The sequence below is a fragment of the Aquarana catesbeiana genome, linkage group LG01, assembly GCF_042186555.1.
Source record: "Aquarana catesbeiana isolate 2022-GZ linkage group LG01, ASM4218655v1, whole genome shotgun sequence".
NCBI classification, from domain to species: domain Eukaryota; kingdom Metazoa; phylum Chordata; class Amphibia; order Anura; family Ranidae; genus Aquarana; species Aquarana catesbeiana.
The window spans coordinates 128,575,458-128,592,674 of NC_133324.1; the positions used below are offsets into that span (position 1 = coordinate 128,575,458).

Below are 17,217 nucleotides of genomic sequence, written 5' to 3' on the forward strand. Positions count from 1 at the left end.
AGACCAGATGGCTATTATTCTTTATGACAGTTATGAATGTGCATTGCATATGCACACCCACGTCACAGTTAGACCACCAGGAGTATGACAGTAGTATTACAGCATCATAGTTGTGTATATTAATAGATGCATTTAATTAGGATGGCAAGGAAAGACCAATCATAATACGTTGTATATACAACCCATAAAGGGAAACTAAATCTGATTCGCTTACTACAGTCTATCTATGACCAGACCAAGCCTTTTTTCAGGAACAACCTGTCAATTTAAGACTTCCATATTTTGATTGTTTTGGCAAATTTAGGGGTAAAAACATAACTAAGACACTCTTTGTTCCAACTATATGCCTCATTAATCTCTATGGGAGCTCCACAAGACCTCTCTTTCCTACAGCAGTGTAAAAGGTATCTGAACACAACTTTTCTCAATCACAGAGGGACAGGATTTTACTTTTTGCTCATAAGGCAATCCTGGCATGTAGGTACCAAAGGGGTACAAGCTCCTCACGAGATGGTACAGGACGCCCGTGGTTTTACACTGCTGTATTGTACTGCTGTATCTGCTGGTGCAGTTTGGAATCTGAGGGGACCTTACTCCACATTTTTTGGAGAGATTTCTGGACCATGGTCGAACAAACAGTTAAAACACTCACCGTTTTGTCTGTTAAAGAGGTTGTAAAAAAAAAAGAGATCCTGTTCCCTTATAGCAGATTAAATAGCACAGTGCTTGTGCTGTCTAATCTGTCCCTCCCTAAGCTATAAAATCCTGGTTGCTCCTGCCTGTTCATGTGTCCCCTTAGTGTGCTGACCACGGTAATAATGGCTGCTGATCCATGATTACCATGGTCAGTTTACATGCCTCCGTAATCAGGCTGCTCTCCTCTCTCCCCCCTCTCCCTCCTTGCCTGTCAGCTCCTGTGTGTATAAGCCATCTTCTCCCTCCCTCCTGCTGCTATTAGTAGCTGGCAGTAAAGGTAAATAAATATTACTGCCAGACCCTCTGTTCTATCAATCCATCCTACACTGTGTAAATGTTTATATAAACAATGCCTGTAAATACCTTATCTCAGATCTTTTACGGTTGGTTGCATGACCTCTGGCCGCTCTCTCCCCCCCCCCATCTAAGGGCTACAGAGGGAGGGGCTGAACAGCCAGCACAGCAGTCACGTGACCTTCCCGGCTAACATCAGAGGGGGATCTCGTCCCTTTCCGCTGTAGCCCTTAAATCAGGGGAGGAGAGCAGCCGGAGGTCATGTGACCTGCAATAATAGATCTGCGATAAGGTATTTATAGGCGTTGTTTTATACAAACATTTACACAGTGTATGATGGAATAACCACTTGCCGACCACCCGCCGTCATTTGACGGCGGCAGAATGACGCTCCTGCGTGAATCACCATAGCTGTACGGCAGGCACTTTAAGGAGTATAGGGCACGCACGCCCGCAGCGTGATGTAGGAGCTTGTGCGTGTGGTCGTAATGGCCGTCGGTTACCCGCGATTGCTCCTGAGAAGGAGAGAATGGAGATCTGTCAATGTAAACAGACAGATCTCCGTTCTGTCAGGGGTGAGGAGAGGGATCTGTTTTTCCTACTGCTTAGGAACAAAGATTGGGCTCCTCACCCAGGCAGTCCCATCCACCCACAGCTAGAATCACTCCCTAAGACACACATTTAACCCCTTGATCACCCCCTAGTGTTAACCCCTTCCCTGCCAGTGACATTTATACAGTAATCAATGGCTATTTATAGCTTTGATCGCTGTATAAATTTCACAAAATAAAGTGAAAAGTGTCTGATCTGTCCGCCGCAATGTTGCAGTCCCAATAAAAATCTCAGATCGACGCCATTACTAGTAAAAAAAAAAAAAAAAATAATAATAAATCTATCCCCTATTTTGTAGACGCTATAACTTTTGCGCAAACCAATGAATATACGCTTGTTGCGGGGTTTTTTTTACCAAAAATATGTAGAAGAACACACATTGGCTTAAATTGATGAAGACTTTTTTTGTATATATTTTTTGTTGATATTTATTATAGCAAAAAGTAAAAAAATATTGCTTTTTATTCTATTTGTGGGAAAAAAAGACATCAATTTTGTTTGGGTACAACGTCGCACAACTGCGCAATTGTCAGTTAAAGCGGTGCAGCGCCGAATCGCAGAAAATGGCCCGGTCGGGAAGGTGGTAAATCCTTACGGGGCTGAAGTGGTTAATATAAGAGGAGCTAGCAGTAATACGTCTTTACCTTTACAACCACTTTAAGGGAAATCTGACAACATTTCTTCTTTTAAAATCTGAGAGGTGGAAATTGCTTATTTTGAGCAAAGTTTGGTTACCAAGATATAGGATTTAAATGCTTGATATATTTTGGCTCAACTATGTGATTCTGGTTGTAATGCTTTGGTAACTTTCTGCTCTCTGTCTTATAAAATGTTAGAACAACTGGAACCGAATTGTCTATTTTTTATGGAATTGCAATGCTGATTTTTATAAATAATTTATATAAAAAAGAAAAAAAAAAGAAAAAAGTAACTAAGAAATGTTAGATTATTTTTTAGGATATATTTGTTAGGATAATTTTGACACTACAGCAAACACCACTATCTGGTCAATCTGAGGGGTAGTGTACCAGCTAGTTGAATACTACCTTCATCATGAGGCACAACATGCATAGACACACTCACTGATATAATAGTTTATGCACTAATAGTAATAGAAAAGTTTAATTCTTTATTAACCTCTTACTGGTACCTAGAGACCTTGACCAGCTATAGAGCGTATGGTCAGGCTAAGCCAACCCAGGGTGAGGGTGTCCGACCTCAAGTGCTGTTGAGTGGTGAAGCTGGAGTGACAGACCTGTGACATCCACAGATCATATTGGGGGAGCAGCTCTCTGATCTAATCAGCAAGGTACAGCCAGATCCCACTATGCATCAGAAGCGCTAATAGTGGCTCCATAGTGATATTATTGCCACCATGTATAACAATATTGTTACTATTAATTTTTGTTAGTGGCTTTGTGCAAATCAAATGATTGTCCTTTGTGCACATAGTGACATTTCCCAGCTCTGCATTGACAGATGCAAACAACATATGACCTAATTTTCCATCCTGGAATTTCATTAACTGAAGAGAAAGTTTGCCACTTTATAGCAACCTTATCTGTCCTAAAATTGACCCAAGTACAGCCATCTCTTCAGACAAAGAGGGTTTTTAGAAAATACCCTCTTCCACATTGAAATCGCGACTTTAAAAACATTTTGCTCAGCTTGAAATGTAAAATCTGCTTACATATTCACTTTCTCACTATCATCAAAGGAATATTAATATAGACTGATAAGATTCTAATTGCACTGTTCATCCAGAAGCCTGCATCATGGACACAGCACTCTTTGTAATGAATATGAAGGAACATTTGAGATGTTAAATAATTAATCTGGAATAAAGCTTGAAAATATAAGGGAGTAGTGAAGCAGCCAGCCATTAAATAAAATTCAAAAATGAAAACACCCCATTCTTAAAGTAGTTGTAAACCATACTCCATATGAAGACATGTTTCAATAGGAAGATACAGAATACTTTAATAATCCCAAAGGAAAATTGGGAAATTATTAAGACACAGACACGCTTAACAAAGACAACACAAGTTCACTGCACAAGATACAAAAACACAAGAAAATGACCAATAACAGCCATTAGCACCAAATAAACAAAATTAAAACTAAACTACAAATAAAACACCCATACAATTAAAATATGACTTAGAATAAATAACACAGATTAAAATAACAGACAATCTGACCACAAATAATATACCACTTTCTCTAACACCACCCCAAATAATAACCAACACAATACCAACATACTATCAAAACAACACAAAATCCCGATCATAAACCAGAGTTTGTAAGCTGGAATACACTATGAGTTGCTTTAAGAAACAAAACTTCCCTTTGCTTCCTTCTCTGGCTTCATTAGTGCAGGTCCGTGCATCGCTGTAGCCTCCACAGAGATGCACAGACCTGCAGGTGGGCATGTCCAGTCTTGGAGGCACCTACAATATCTCACAAAAGTGAGTACACCCCTTACATTTTTGTAAATATTTTATTATATCTTTTCATGTGACAACACTGAAGAATTTACACGCTACAATGTAAAGTAGTGAGTGTACAGCTTGTATAACAGTGTAAATTTGCTGCCCCCTCAAAATAACTCAACACACAGCCATTAATGTCTAAACCGCTGGCAACAAAAGTGAGTACACCCCTAAGAGAAAATGTCCTAATTGAGCCCAAAGTGTCAATATTTTGTGCGGCCTCCATTATTTTCCAGCAACGCCTTAACCCTCTTGGGCATGGAGTTCACCAGAGCTTCACAGGTTGCCACTGGAGTCCTCTTCCATTCCTCCATGACGACATCACAAAGCTGGTGGATGTTAGAGACCTTGCGCTCCTCCACCTTGTGTTTGAGGATGCCGCACAGATGCTCAATAGGGTTTAGGTCTGGAGACATGCTTGGCCAGTCCATCACCTTTACCCTCAGCTTCTTTAGCAAGGCAGTGGTCATCCTGGAGGTGTGTTTGCAGGCGTTTTCATGTTGGAATATTGCCCTGCGGCCCAGTTTCCAAAGGGAGGGGATCGTGATCTGCTTCAGTATTTCACAGTACATGTAGCTCCCCAGTTCCAGCAGCACTCAAGCAGCCCCAGACCATGACACTCCCACCACCATGCCTAACTGTAGGCAAGACACACTTGTCTTTGTGCTCCTCACCTTGTTGCCACCACACACACACGCTTGACACCATCTGAAGCAAATAAGTTTATCTTGGTCTCATCAGACCACAGGACATGGTTCCAGTAATCCATGACCTTAGTCTGCTTGTTTTCAGCAAACTGTTTGGGGGCTTTCTTGTCCATCATCTTTAGAAGAGGCTTCCTTCTGGGATGACAGCCATGCAGACCAATTTGATGCAGTGTGCGGCGTATGGTCTGAGCACTGACAGGCTGACCTCCCACCCCTTCAACCTCTGCAGCAATGCTGGCAGCACTCATACGTCTATTTCCCAAAGACAACCTTTGGATATGACGCTGAGCACGTGCACTCAACTTTTTTGGAAGACCATGGCGAGGCCTGTTCTGAATGGAACCTGTCCTGTTAAACCGTTGTATGGTCTTGGTCACAGTGCTGCAGCTCAGTTTCAGGGTCCTGGCAATCTTCTTATAGCCTAGGCCATCTTTATGTAGAGCAACAATTCTTTTTTTCAGATCCTCAGAGAGTTCTTTGCCATGAGGTGCCATGTTGAACTTCCAGTGTCCAGTATGAGAGAGTGAGAGTGATAACACCAAATTTAACACACCTGCTCCCCATTCACACCTGAGACCTTGTAACACTAACGAGTCACATGACACCGGGGAATGGAAAATGGCTAATTGGGCCCAATTTGGACATTTTCACTTAGGAGTGTACTCACTTTTGTTGCCAGTGGTTTAGACATTAATGGCCGTGTGTTGAATTATTTTGTGGTGACAGCAAATTTACACTGTTATACAAGCTGTACACTCACTACTTTACATTGTAGCAAAGTGTAATTTCTTCAGTATTGTCACATGAAAAGATATAATAAAATATTTACAAAAATGTGAGGGGTGTACTCATTTTTGTGAGATACTGTACGTCATAACCAGAAGTGATGTTGCCGCTGAGCTTCTGCGTTTCCATAGCAATGGAACGCCATCAGTCCTGACAGCATTACGTCACTATAGTCAAGTGCAGTGGGTGGAAAGGAGGATCAGCTGGAGGGGGGGCGGTAATTCTTACTGAATACAGATGATACAGGCACGCTTTGCTCTTCAACAGCATTCCTATATTTTAAACAGGATGACACAAGTCATAAACTGATCATGCTAGCATGGACTGGCAGCCATACTAGCGTGGTCAGTTTACCTTCAGGAGGAGAGGCACAGGCAGGATCGACAAGTTAAAACAGAATACTGACAGGGAGAAATGTATTAATGACATGACATTTAAACACATTAAAGGGCCAGTGCACATTATTTTTATTTTTTTTAAGGTTTACAAACACTTTAAACCACTGTAATCCAGTGGCTTCTACATCTATGCACTAACTGCAGTTTTACATATTATTATCAACTTGTTTGAATTAAGTATTAATACCTATTAAAATACTTGCAGAGGCCCTAATAAATTTCCATATATCTGAAAATAAAATGTAGCGTTTAGGAGGAACGCTTGGCTCTAAGCTAATTTAGGATGGTCAGTACCTAAAGCTGGCTATACATGTGGGTTGCAGAAAAGATATTCCCCAGATTCCCCATCAACACAGACAGTGTTAATGTGGGAATCCCTCCTGCCGGACCTATGTCTTCTCCTGGGGGGGGGGGTGGAGGGGAGGAGGGGAGCAGGGGAAGCCGTCCCCGCTGGGGGAAGACAGGGATAATCGCAAGAGAATCTGGCAGGCTTGTTGTACCCAAGTTGATTGATTGATCAACTTGGTACATTCAGCCTGTCCATTAACGGTTCAAATAATTTGAACCGTGTATGGCTGGTCTAAGTCTCTGAACATCTATAGCATTAAATGCCTACAAATAGATAAAACCAATCTGAGGTTGCCTTGTTATCCACATATGTGGCATTAGTGACAAAAAATGTGTTTACTTTTTTTTCCAACTCCCCATTCCCATGTTACCTTGGTTTTTATTACATTTGATCATGTGGTTATCAGGGAATCTTTAGTATGAGGCCAACCCATCCAAAACCATTGGCATCACTTTTACCACATCTGCAGAAGGCCAACCCAACTGAAAACTTTGGCTCGTTTCTATTATTGCATCTATTGGGATGTATATATCCAAGATCCATTCCACCCTAGGGCATTTTGGTATTATTATTATATAGCACCAACAGTTTGCGCAGTTATTTACAAGATAAAGGGAGACAATACAATTACTATATAGTTATACAGAAGAAATAGGAGGGTCCTGCTCATGAAGCTTACAATCTAAAGGCAGAGGGAGGTGCTAAAAAAGGTAATAGCTTCAGGGGACAATCTAACGGAGGTGTCCGAAGTACAGTTTTTAGGTGGAGGTGGGGTAGGCTTCCTTGAATAAATTGTTTTTTTAAGGATCACCTAAAGGCAGACAGGGTAGGAGCTAACTGGACATACTGGGGTAGGGAGTTCCAGAGGATGGGAGAGGTTCTGGAGAAGTCCTGGAGGAGAGCTTGGGAGGAGGTGACAAGGGAGCTAGAGAGCAAGATGTTTTGGGAGGAGCAGAGTGGATTTGAGATATCTCAAAATGAGGTTGGTGATGTAGCTAGGGGGCAGTGTTATGGATGATTTTGTATGTTGTAGTTAGTATTTTGAAAGTGGTAATGTGGAAGCCAGTGAAGGGATTGGAAAAGAGGGACAGCAGGCACTCTGGTTAACACAATTGTATGGGGTCTGTCTTTTGACCACTAAAAGTATTGGAATACTGTGACCATCCATTTCCAAAATTATTCTGCAAAATCAACAGATGCATAGCAAATGATACTGATAGCAAAGGTATGTTGTTTTACTGCATACTTTCAAGTTTAAGCTGCAGTGAAATGTATTAAAATATTTATCAAGAAAAATTGTTTCATCCTAGGATGTGGTTTTGACTGCGCACAGAACAACATTACATAAGCAATATATTAAACACTTATAATAAACAGCCAGCCAAAGAACACCCATGGGTACATAAAACTGACCGATTACCAAACCCTTTGAAGCCTGAGTGTGAACAGACAACTTGACTTCCCAAATTTTTACATACAACCTGAAAAAACTTTAAAAAAGGCCAAACAAACTAACAAGGAATAGCTAAAAAATTTAAATAAATACAGGAAGGGATTATCTACTGGTCCAGAGGTCCTTTCCGCCCTTTGCTTTGGAACCTCTTCCCAGCTCTCACGTACATCTTTCTTTACCCTGTCTCTACCTTTCTTCCTTTCCTTGCCCTAAGATTTATATTAGTTTGTCCCTTTTGGTACTAACCAAGGTGACAATGGCTTGGCAATTGGGTCACCCTAATAACTAATGTGCAACTTAAATGAACTGTCTGACCAATTTGGCCACACTGGGCCTTTAGGTGCTGAAACCTTTGGTATGTGATTGTACCCTTGGCTAACACCAGGTGTTTTGCTGTCTCTGTGGTTAATGATGGTTTTGTAATGTGTAAAACTCAATATAAACTTTTTGAAACAGAAATACAAAGTGGGAATAAAGAGTAAAGTTTAGCTAAAAAATATTTCTTCCTTCACAGCTTTAATTACATTACTGTCCTGTAATAAGGAATGTTCCACAATGTGCAGGATGATGGATTCTGTAGAAATCTTCACTCCAGGGCTGTCCTGTCCTCTTCCTGCTGCTCAACTTCCGGCACTGTGGAGCTTTGGGTCTTCGAGCTCAGCTGCATTAAGGCTTTATCCACTTTCTGGACTGAAATATAGTCTCAGTGATTGAACAATCTTCTGAAACTTGGTGAATGTGCAGTTCTTGGCTATGGTCACAAATGTCTAAAACTGCAGCCCCAAAGTTACTTAACTGGAGCTTAAGGACTGCTTTTTAATTAGAAAAGTATAGCTTTTTTTAAATTATATTGTATCTGTACATTGTGACCTATCAGGAGTTTATTTGTGCAGACTTGTAACTAAAAGGTTACTTTAGCACATAGCCTCTAATCCTTCCCACATGCATTCATAAACCACAAAACAGCACAGTGAGGCAGATTATTTATTGTATGGGTTCCAGTAGTCAAGGCTCCTCTCTCAAGGCTCAAGAGTCCATCATTCCAAAGATGTGGACCTGTAAATTAAATCCAGATACCTCAGTCTAATGAATAATAATTCTAATACGTTTTTTTTCTCCAACTTTAGGAGGTGGAAACACATAACAAAGACTTAGAAGGCCAGCTAACCGACTTAGAGCAACGTCTGGAGAAAAGTCAGGGTGAACAGGAGGCATTTCGCAATAACTTGAAAACTCTTTTAGAAATCCTAGATGGAAAAATCTTTGAACTCACTGAATTGCGAGACAACCTGGCCAAGTTGATAGAGTGCAGTTAAAAAGGCGAAAAGGGCTGCCACCACCAACCTTCTTCAAGATACACCGTCTCCATTCACGTCACGGTGGTGGGCTCTGCATCAGAGCTGCACAATACCTGTATGGGAAAATTCCTTTTCCGAGAGTTTAATTGCAAATTTCTTAGTTGGCTGAAGTGTGAAATTGAGACTTGCTTTATTAGCTAACAGAAAGGAAATTAAAAAAATAAAACTTGAATTACAAATTACCTCCTTATTCCCTTATTGGCCATAACGAACTTTTAACGCATTCAGTGCTAGATCGTCCGAAAGACTAACCCTGAATGTTTACAATTATTACCAGTAGTTTAATGCAAACCACCTCTGGTTTGCTAACAGACAAAAAAAAATAGTCTCCAATGTTTTTTTTCCAGACATATGTAGAATTTTTATTTCATTTTCTAGGGTTTATTTTAATCTATTTTCTTTTTATGAAATACCTGCCTGCAGTGTTTTGTGCAAAAAAATGACCTTAGTGATGGGGTTTCACCCTTTGTATTTTTTGTTGTAATCTGAACATTTTCTCAGGATATTTTTGCACTCTCAGAAAAAAGTGCATTACTAATTTACCTAACCAGGATTGAGACAGACTACATCTTTACCTGAAAATACTTACACTCTATCCTACCCGTTGTATAATGCTCTTCCTTTTTTCTACTGGAAGCTGTTTCTTTTTGAAATTTGCTCTCGTGTTTTTTTTTTTTTTTTTTTTCACTTTCTTTCTTTTCTTTACTACTGTGTCCAGTGTAAATTTGACCTTTTAGTTCAATTTTGACACTATTTTCTTTTTGAAAGGGTCTCATTTTCTTATACACTCTAAAGCCAACTCCAGAGGCAGCTGAACACTAGAGAGATTAAAGTCGTTAAATTAATATATATATAAATATATATATTTGAAGAGCGTTATGAAGAATATTTATCAAAAGTTTAATGTATGGACTTTAACTGCATACAAGTATGTTTTTGAGATGAATGCAACATATTTATTTTTTGTCTTTTTTTAAACCATCATTTCTGAGTATCTCATGCATTTCATTGTATGAAGTACTGTAAGCGATTCCTGTCTGTTCCTAATTATAAGGATATATATATATATATATATATATATATATATATATATATATATATATATATATATATATATATATATATCGCTGTTGGGAAGCTATTCATTTGAAATGGTCAAACTGTGAACATTGCTTATTGAACCTCCCTTGGGATGTTGGTTATAGTTAGGGTTTAGCCCCTTCATCCACAATATATACAATGATTTTTCAAGGATTAACTGTAAATTACAAGATGTGACATGTTATGGTTAAGGGGCATTGGTTACTCTGTGGAAAAAAAAAATTACCGCTTTGAAAGATTAGGGCCCCTTTCACACTTCTGCAGTGCAGTGTCATGCACATCTACCGTGCGGTATTTCATGTGTTAACATAGGTTGTGTTAAGGCAACACGTTACATTTTGAATGGGTTGTCAACAACACATGGCAAACCAGACATGTACTTTGTACCACAATAAACAGGTGGCTCCTATCTGTGCATTGGAGTATGTTTGCAAGGTGCATTTGGGTGTAGTTTAAAAGGAATGGTATTGCACCGCAAATAAGGCACTATGGTAATGTGCATTAATGCAACACATAGGTGTGAAACTAGCCTGAAAGCTAACTTGTCTCATGAGAGCCAAGATCTAAGTGTTGAACAGTGCAGATCAGATTGAAACAATTCATTTTTAAATTCAGTCTGTAATTGTCAAGCAAAAGCAGAGAATAATTCAGTAGTTGATGTTATCTAAAGCTCCAACCATACTGCAGAAAGTTGAATTGGCACTGCTTTGTGCCTACATACTGCAGAAAAATCAAAACGGCTGTAGGCTTTATATTGTATCATCTGTACACTGACAAGACTTAATTGAAGCATGTTACTTTATTTAATTAGTGAACCTCTGCTTATTAAGCTCTCTTCTTTCAGGGATAGACCTGCTTTACATTGAGATATGTAAAACTGAGTTTGTGAAATACATTTTAGAAGTTTTGGGACCAAAAAAAAAAACTTTATTTTGTGAACTTCGCTGTGACGCAATGCTCACATTTCATACATTTGGGACTATAGACGTAAGCATGTGTCTTAAAGTGTTACTAAACCCACAACAGTAAAATCAGTCTGTATATGCAGTAGAGCATGCTTGTTATACTCACCGTGGAACCTAAGGGGTTAATCCTCTGCATTGTGTAAAAAGGCTGTTTGGTCCTGTCTTCTCTGATCCTCCCCTTCTTCCACAGTCCCCAAACCATCTCCTGATAGTACAGAGCCTTTGGAGTCATTCTGCACATGCTCCGTTTGGTGTGTATTGCTAGAGAGTTTTTTTTTTCTTTGGAGAGTGCATGTGATCAGCACAGGGCCAATTAGTAGTGTCCAGAGGGTCAGGGGTCCTGATAAGACAGCTTAGTGCAGTATGAAAACTCCTCCTACAAGCTTTAACCATAAACTGATAGGAGTCACAAGACTGCTTATACTGCTGATGAGAAAAGGTATTTAGCAGTTTCTATTTACTAAAATGATTGCATTTCCATGTTCTGTGTACTGTGGGAGACCATATATATAGTGAATGCAGGGTTCTGGGTTTAGTAACACTTTAAGCCTGGGTTCACACTATAGCGTTGCGGGAACCAGCACGATTCCAGCGCCGGTTCCCTAATTGCATCTCTCCCACAGGCAGTTCACACTGCCCTCTGCAAACCGCTGTAGAATGTTAATAACTCCCCCAGATTGGTTCACAGATTGCAGTGCGAACTGTGGATTCGGACAGGAATCAGATCGCATGGGTGTGAACACCCATGCGATCCGATTCCAGTGCGGGAAAAAAAAAGTCCATGCACTTTTTTTTATGCGAACCCAATGCGAGTTCAGCCATGCAATTCTATGGCTGAACTTGCATTGCACAGACATGGCATGTGATTGGCACAGCAGTGCGGGTGCGAATCACATGCGTTGTCTGTGTTCGCTATAGTGTGAACCCAGGTTCAGTCAGGGAAAAGGAAGAGGAGACTGGAGATGTACTAAATGTTTTGCTTTTTATTTTTGATTGATGAAGAAAGATCTTTATTGTGCTAAAATTATATTCAAACTGTCCCTTGGTAGAGTTGTTTCCATCTGAGTAAATTTGTTAGATGTAATTAATGCAATAAAGGATATCATTTTATTACACAAATAAATATCAGTGATTGTTTAAATAACACGCAGCTAAAAACCTTAAAAACCTCAGCCTATCAAACATGCTGGTTTAGTCATTTACATCTAAACTCATGTATGTGTTAGAGCAGAATGTAAAGTCAATCTGCATATAGGACTCATATATCTCTTATTAATTCACTGCAAATCACCACCAAGTCAAGTTTACTAAGGTGTTCTGTATAACAATAATCCACAAAATCATCACACTGGGAAGATGTCTGCTGTATTCCACACGATGGTTCTTTTTGCAAGGAATCCTTGGTAGTATGTATAACCAGTTATAATACAGTAGTAACTTGTATAAATCAATATTGAATCACTGCAAGGCAGTTGTCTGTAATATCCAAGCGGTATTGGCATACAAAATTTCATCAGTGCATATTACTATAAGTTTAAATTATATAAAATATATGTATATATATATATATATATATATATATATATATATATATATATATATATATATATATATACACACACACACACACACACATCTAAATTACTAAATTAGCATGTTCTACAGGCTGAATATTTTAGGGTTTCTTATTTAAATCAGTGTTTAAATTCTGTGTTTACTAAATTGATACATTTTGATACATTAATTACAGCCAACATATCTACTCAGATAGGACCATCTATACACCAAATCAAAACGAGAAGAAACCCCCTAGGGTGGACTTTTTAGGCACACTTAGTTAACCACTTCAGCCCCAGAGGATTTTACCCCCTTCCTGACTAGAGCACTTTTTGCGATTCGGCACTGCGTCGCTTTAACTGAAAATTGCGCGGTCGTGCGACGTTGTACCCAAAAAAATTGATGTCCTTTTTTTCCCACAAATAGAGCTTTCTTTTGGTGGTATTTGATTGCCTCTGCGGTTTTTATTTTTTGCGCTATAAACAAAAAAAAAGAGCGACAATTTAAAAAAAACAAAAAAAAAAACAATATTTTTTACTTTTTGCTATAATAAATATCCCCCAAAAATATATAAAAAAAAATTTTTTTTCCTCAGTTTAGGCCAATATGTATTCTTCTACATATTTTTGGTAAAAAAAAAAATCACAATAAGCGTATATTGATTGGTTTGCACAAAATTTATAGCGTCTACAAAATAGGGGATAGCTTTATGGCATTTTTATTTTTAATGGTTTTTTTTAATAGTAATGGCAGCGATCTGCGATTTTTTTCGGGACTGCAACCATTATGACGGACGCATCGGACATTTTTGACACTATTTTGGGACCATTGTCATTTATTCAGCGATCGATGCTATAAAAATGCATTGATTACTGTGTAAATGAAACTGGCAGTGAAGGGGTTGACCACTAGGGGGCAGTGAAGGGGTTAAGTGTATCCTAGGGAGTGATTCTAACTGTTAGGGGGCTGGGCTTCAACACACAGGACAGTGATCACTGCTCGCGATGGCACAAGGCAGAATGGGGAAATGCTTTGTTCTTCCTCTCTGTGACACGATCGCGGGCACCCGGCGGACATCGAGTCCACGGGACCTGCGGCGGGCCCGTGCCGCCGGGCGTGCGCCCGCGACACCGCTTCTTGAAGGGGACATACCTGTAGGCCCTTTTGCCTACCAGCGCCATTCTGCCGACGTACATCGGTGTGCTCTGGTCAGCAAGCGGTTAAAAGTAGAAATATTTTAGAGTAGTTTAGTTTAGTAGAAAATTGTTTTATTAATTATTAAACATATAGGATAAAATGGGTGCAAGAGAATCATTTTAGTCATTTTAGGATATGGTGATAATGTTATGAATTGACAACACATTCTATTTTCATGTGTATTTTATCCTATATTTTTAATAATTATTAAAACAATTTTCTACTAAACTAAACTACTCTAAAATATTTCTACTTTTAACTAAGTGTGCCTAAAAAGTCCACCCTAGGGGGTTTCTTCTCGTTTTGACTTTAATATTGGATGTGACACCACAAATGCATAGAACTACCGTTCTATTCCTTTTTTCTTTATCTATACACCAAGGGACCATTTGATTCTTTTTTTTTTGACAGTAAGAGGGACCATTTGATTCTTGAATATTTTAGAAAAATATATTCCCGCTAGACTATGGACACACACATATTTTAATTACACAGGACTAAGCTATAAAATGATAAAGAACAATTTGAAAACTAGCATGGGTTGTTGCTGGCACAACAATGGGCTTGAATGTCAGCCCCCGTTACTGCCATAGAAACTTTTTAGGGAAAGTCAGGTTCATTTTAAATTGGAGGGATTTTCCATTTTAGGCTGGGTTCAAACTTGAGAATGCAGCGGCTTACAGCAGGAGTCCGGTGCTTGTCCATTCAACGTTTTAGGTCCAATTTCAGTCTGAATTTATGGCTGAATTCGGACCTGAAACGGACCAAAAGACACATAGGACTCCTCTGCAATTCGCTCCGGAGATATGTGAACCAGCTCCATAGAGAGCCGGTCACAATCTCCTGCTATGCGAATTGGATGCAGAAAAACCCGCATCCAATTCGCAATAGTGTGAACCCAGCCTTAGTGAAAGTGGACACTTGATTCCAAGATTTAGTGTACTATGAAGAAGGCATCCCTGTCCTCTGATGTGTCTTTGTTCCAACTTTGTTACCAAACCTAAGCCCATTCATGTTAATAAAGCAGCCCCTGTTTTATCATATCACATACAGGGGAGCTACTAAATTAACATTGAGGCACTTAAATACATTGGGAGAGATTTACTAAAACTGGTGCACACAGAATCTGGTGCAGCTGTGTATAGTGACCAATCAGCTTCTAACTTCAGCTTGTTTAATTAAGCTTTGACAATAAGTCCAGGTTCACACTGAGCTGCGGGATTGAAGCTGTGTGAGTTCAGCTGAACTTGCATGATTTCACTCCCGCATGTCCGTCCTGATTTCGTCTGCGATTATAGAGACATCTGTGCAGGTTTCTGCAGGTTTCAATGTAAATCGCAGCCCGAAATAGCAAAAAGCAGAATGCCGCGTACACACGATCTGGATTTTGGTCGGAAAAAGATATGATGTCTTTTCCGACGGGATTCAGCTCAAGCTTGCCTTGCATACACACGGTCACACAAAAGTTCTCTGAACTTTCGACCGTCAAGAACGCGGTGACGTACAACACTACGACGAGCCAAGAAAATGAAGTTCAATGCTTCCGAGCATGCGTCCAATTGTTTCCGAGCATGCGTGATTTTTTGCGCGTCCGAATTGCATACAGACGAACGCATTTTCGGATAGGAACTTTCCCCGAGCGAAAAATAGAGAGCCTGCCCTCAATCTTTTGCTGGCTGGAATTCCGCCAGCAAAAGACCGATGGAGCATACACACGGTTGCATTTTCCGACAGAAAGCTCTCATGAGAGTTTTGCTGGCGGCATTTCCGATCGTGTGTACGGGGCATTAGGAAAGGGCAAGGAAAACCAGAATTGGAGAAAAACTAAATCAAATAAGCTCTATAAATTAGTCAAACAGAAATATAGCAAGTCTCCAAAAAATATTTAAAGCTGAACTCCAGATAAAATACATATATGGCAGTGGTTTACCTAGCAAAATGATTTGAATTTCTGTCCATTCAATCCTGAAATTTACACAGATTTCCATGCAGCAGAATGGCATGGGAGACCTGATTTTTCTCTGCTGCAGTTTAACTATCATCTACAGGTCCCCTCCCCACCCTGTGACTGGGCATTGAAAGGAGGAACAACACACTGATGAGCTCATCTGTCACTCTGCTCTCACCTTTATCAGCATGCTTCTTACACTGCAGCACAAACTATTTTTTTTTTCTTTTGAGTGATAAAGAGTTTAAATCTTTGTCAGGTGTTGCTGATATCTGGGGCAGGAAGTGAGGGGGAAATTTCTTAAAAAAAAAAACTTTTTTGTTAAAGAGAAATGGTCCTTATTGATGTTGGTGTCCTTTTTAGGGGGATTTCTCCTCATTTCCAGTTGTGCTAACATCTCTATCATCCCAAAGATAGTTTTAATATAAAACAAAAACCTAGTAGTGACATTCACATTTTCTTTTGCATTGTAAACTGTTTAAGCAATAATACTTATTATTGTATCTATTATTATTTTTACATATGTTTTTAGTTTTTAACATATGTTTACTTTGTTGAGGCCAATACATTATAGGTGCAATCTCTGCCTTAAATAGATTACTGTATTATGTAGAATCAGCCTCAAATGGCCTTGTGGCATTTATACTTTTTTGACATTATGAGAAGAAAAGGACATGCACTATAACTTACTGTATTTCTGTGCCTGAGAAGACCATATTAGAGCATCCCAATCACATTAACAGAGTGGGGACAACCAGTGTCTTATTAAAGGGACACTAAAGGTTCAGTTTTTATTTTTAAAAAATTACAAACATATCATACTTACCTCCACTGTGCAGTTCGTTTTGCACAGAGTGGCCCCGAACCTGCTCTTCTGGGGTCCCATGGCGGCTGTCTCGGCTCCTCCCCACAAGAGCTTACCCCCTCTGGGAAGCGCTCTCCCGAGGGGGTTACCTTGCGGGCGCGCTCACGTGTTATACACTCGCCCCGCGGCGGGCGCGTCACTGGATTTAATTGACAGCAGCGGGAGCCAATGGCTGCGCTGCTATCAATCTATCCAATGAGGAGCTGATCAGCCATGGAGAGAACGACGCGGGATCGCGCCCACGGAGATTTGGGGCTCAAGTAAGTAAAACAGGGGCTCGGGGGGGCCGGAGAGTGCAAGTTGTTTTTTCACCTTAATGCATAGGATGAATTAAGGTGAAAAAACATGAAGCCTTACAACCCCTTTAATATGATTGTAAGGACTCGTTTAAAAAAAAAATAAAAACAACATATTATACTTACCTGCTCTGTTGCAG

At 39.7% G+C, this 17,217-nt stretch overlaps 1 protein-coding gene across 3 annotated transcripts in view; it reads left to right on the top strand.

Annotated features, from left to right (window-relative positions):
* HOMER1 (homer scaffold protein 1) overlaps positions 1–12,779 on the top strand; it is a 164,073-nt gene extending 151,294 nt beyond the window's left edge. For all 3 annotated transcript variants that reach the window (XM_073623798.1, XM_073623784.1, XM_073623791.1), the window contains one exon: positions 8,918–12,779. In XM_073623798.1, coding sequence (XP_073479899.1) covers positions 8,918–9,106 — 189 coding nt within the window. In that variant the 3' untranslated portion in view covers positions 9,107–12,779. The remainder of the gene's footprint in view (positions 1–8,917) is intronic.
* Positions 12,780–17,217: the final 4,438 nt, after the last annotated feature.